Below are 865 nucleotides of genomic sequence, written 5' to 3'. Positions count from 1 at the left end.
GGATGTTACTGTGTTTCTGAATGACATGGCGTTTAAGGCAGTTTTTGGTGATGGAGGAATAATGACACTGGGAGCAATAATACAGATGTTCCCGGGTGTGGGTGCGGACATGCATGTCAAAGTGCACTTGGTACCAAAAAAGTTTGCCTAAAAAAACATGTTCACGTGAGAACAAGGAAGTTTCTTTTATACTGAACTTGATTCTTTTTCACATTATTACTGCTTAGGAACTACTATATTTATCTGCGGCTCCTGCTGGTCCGGGTTCCCCTTCACACTTTCTGCCACATTTCCGTCTGGAATTTACTTTTCAGAGGCGGGAGCCTGCAAACGTTAAAGGTGCTACCTTTCTCGCCCGAGGTCAGAGCCAGGAGAGGAGGACCCTTTAGGTGCCAACCACTGTGATGCACACGCATATATCGAAGGGTCTCTGAACGCCAGGGACTCTGGGGTCCCCGGCCCAGAGCTGGGCCTCCTGCTCCTGCCCTGCCAGCTCTCCGGCGGAGGCCAAGCCTGCTCTGTGTCTGGAAGGTTCTATCGGGGCTCCCTGCAAGGCGCTGCAGCCTCGACCGTGCCCTCTCTGCTCCTCTGGACCTCGGCCACACGTAAAGCCCTACGGGCCCCGCGGCCAGTGCCAGCACAAAGCTCTCCTTGGGTAACACCCTGGCAGAGGCGGGCAGGGCCTCTGCGTGCCGCCTGAGCCCACACTTCGCTGTCCCTCACCCTGGCCGCCTCCGCAAGGACCTCACCGCGGGGCCACCATCGCTCTGGAAAGGAGGGTCAGCTCTCGGGAGAGACGTGGGCTCACAGCAAGCACGAGGCGACCCGAGCGAGGTGGGGGTGGCGGGAGGCCCCGAGCGCCCCG

The 865-nt window shown here is 57.9% G+C and overlaps 1 protein-coding gene across 1 annotated transcript in view; it reads right to left on the bottom strand.

The window, feature by feature from the left end:
- ZFAT (zinc finger and AT-hook domain containing) overlaps nt 1-865 on the bottom strand; it is a 134,138-nt gene that overhangs the window by 25,592 nt on the left and 107,681 nt on the right. Inside the window, 1 exon segment of the mRNA XM_015561439.1 lies at nt 2-147. Within this exon segment, the coding sequence (XP_015416925.1) occupies nt 2-147 (146 nt within the window).

This window comes from Myotis davidii, unplaced genomic scaffold (genome assembly GCF_000327345.1).
Source record: "Myotis davidii unplaced genomic scaffold, ASM32734v1 scaffold30, whole genome shotgun sequence".
Taxonomy (NCBI): domain Eukaryota; kingdom Metazoa; phylum Chordata; class Mammalia; order Chiroptera; family Vespertilionidae; genus Myotis; species Myotis davidii.
This window is presented reverse-complemented; position numbering and strand designations above follow the sequence as displayed.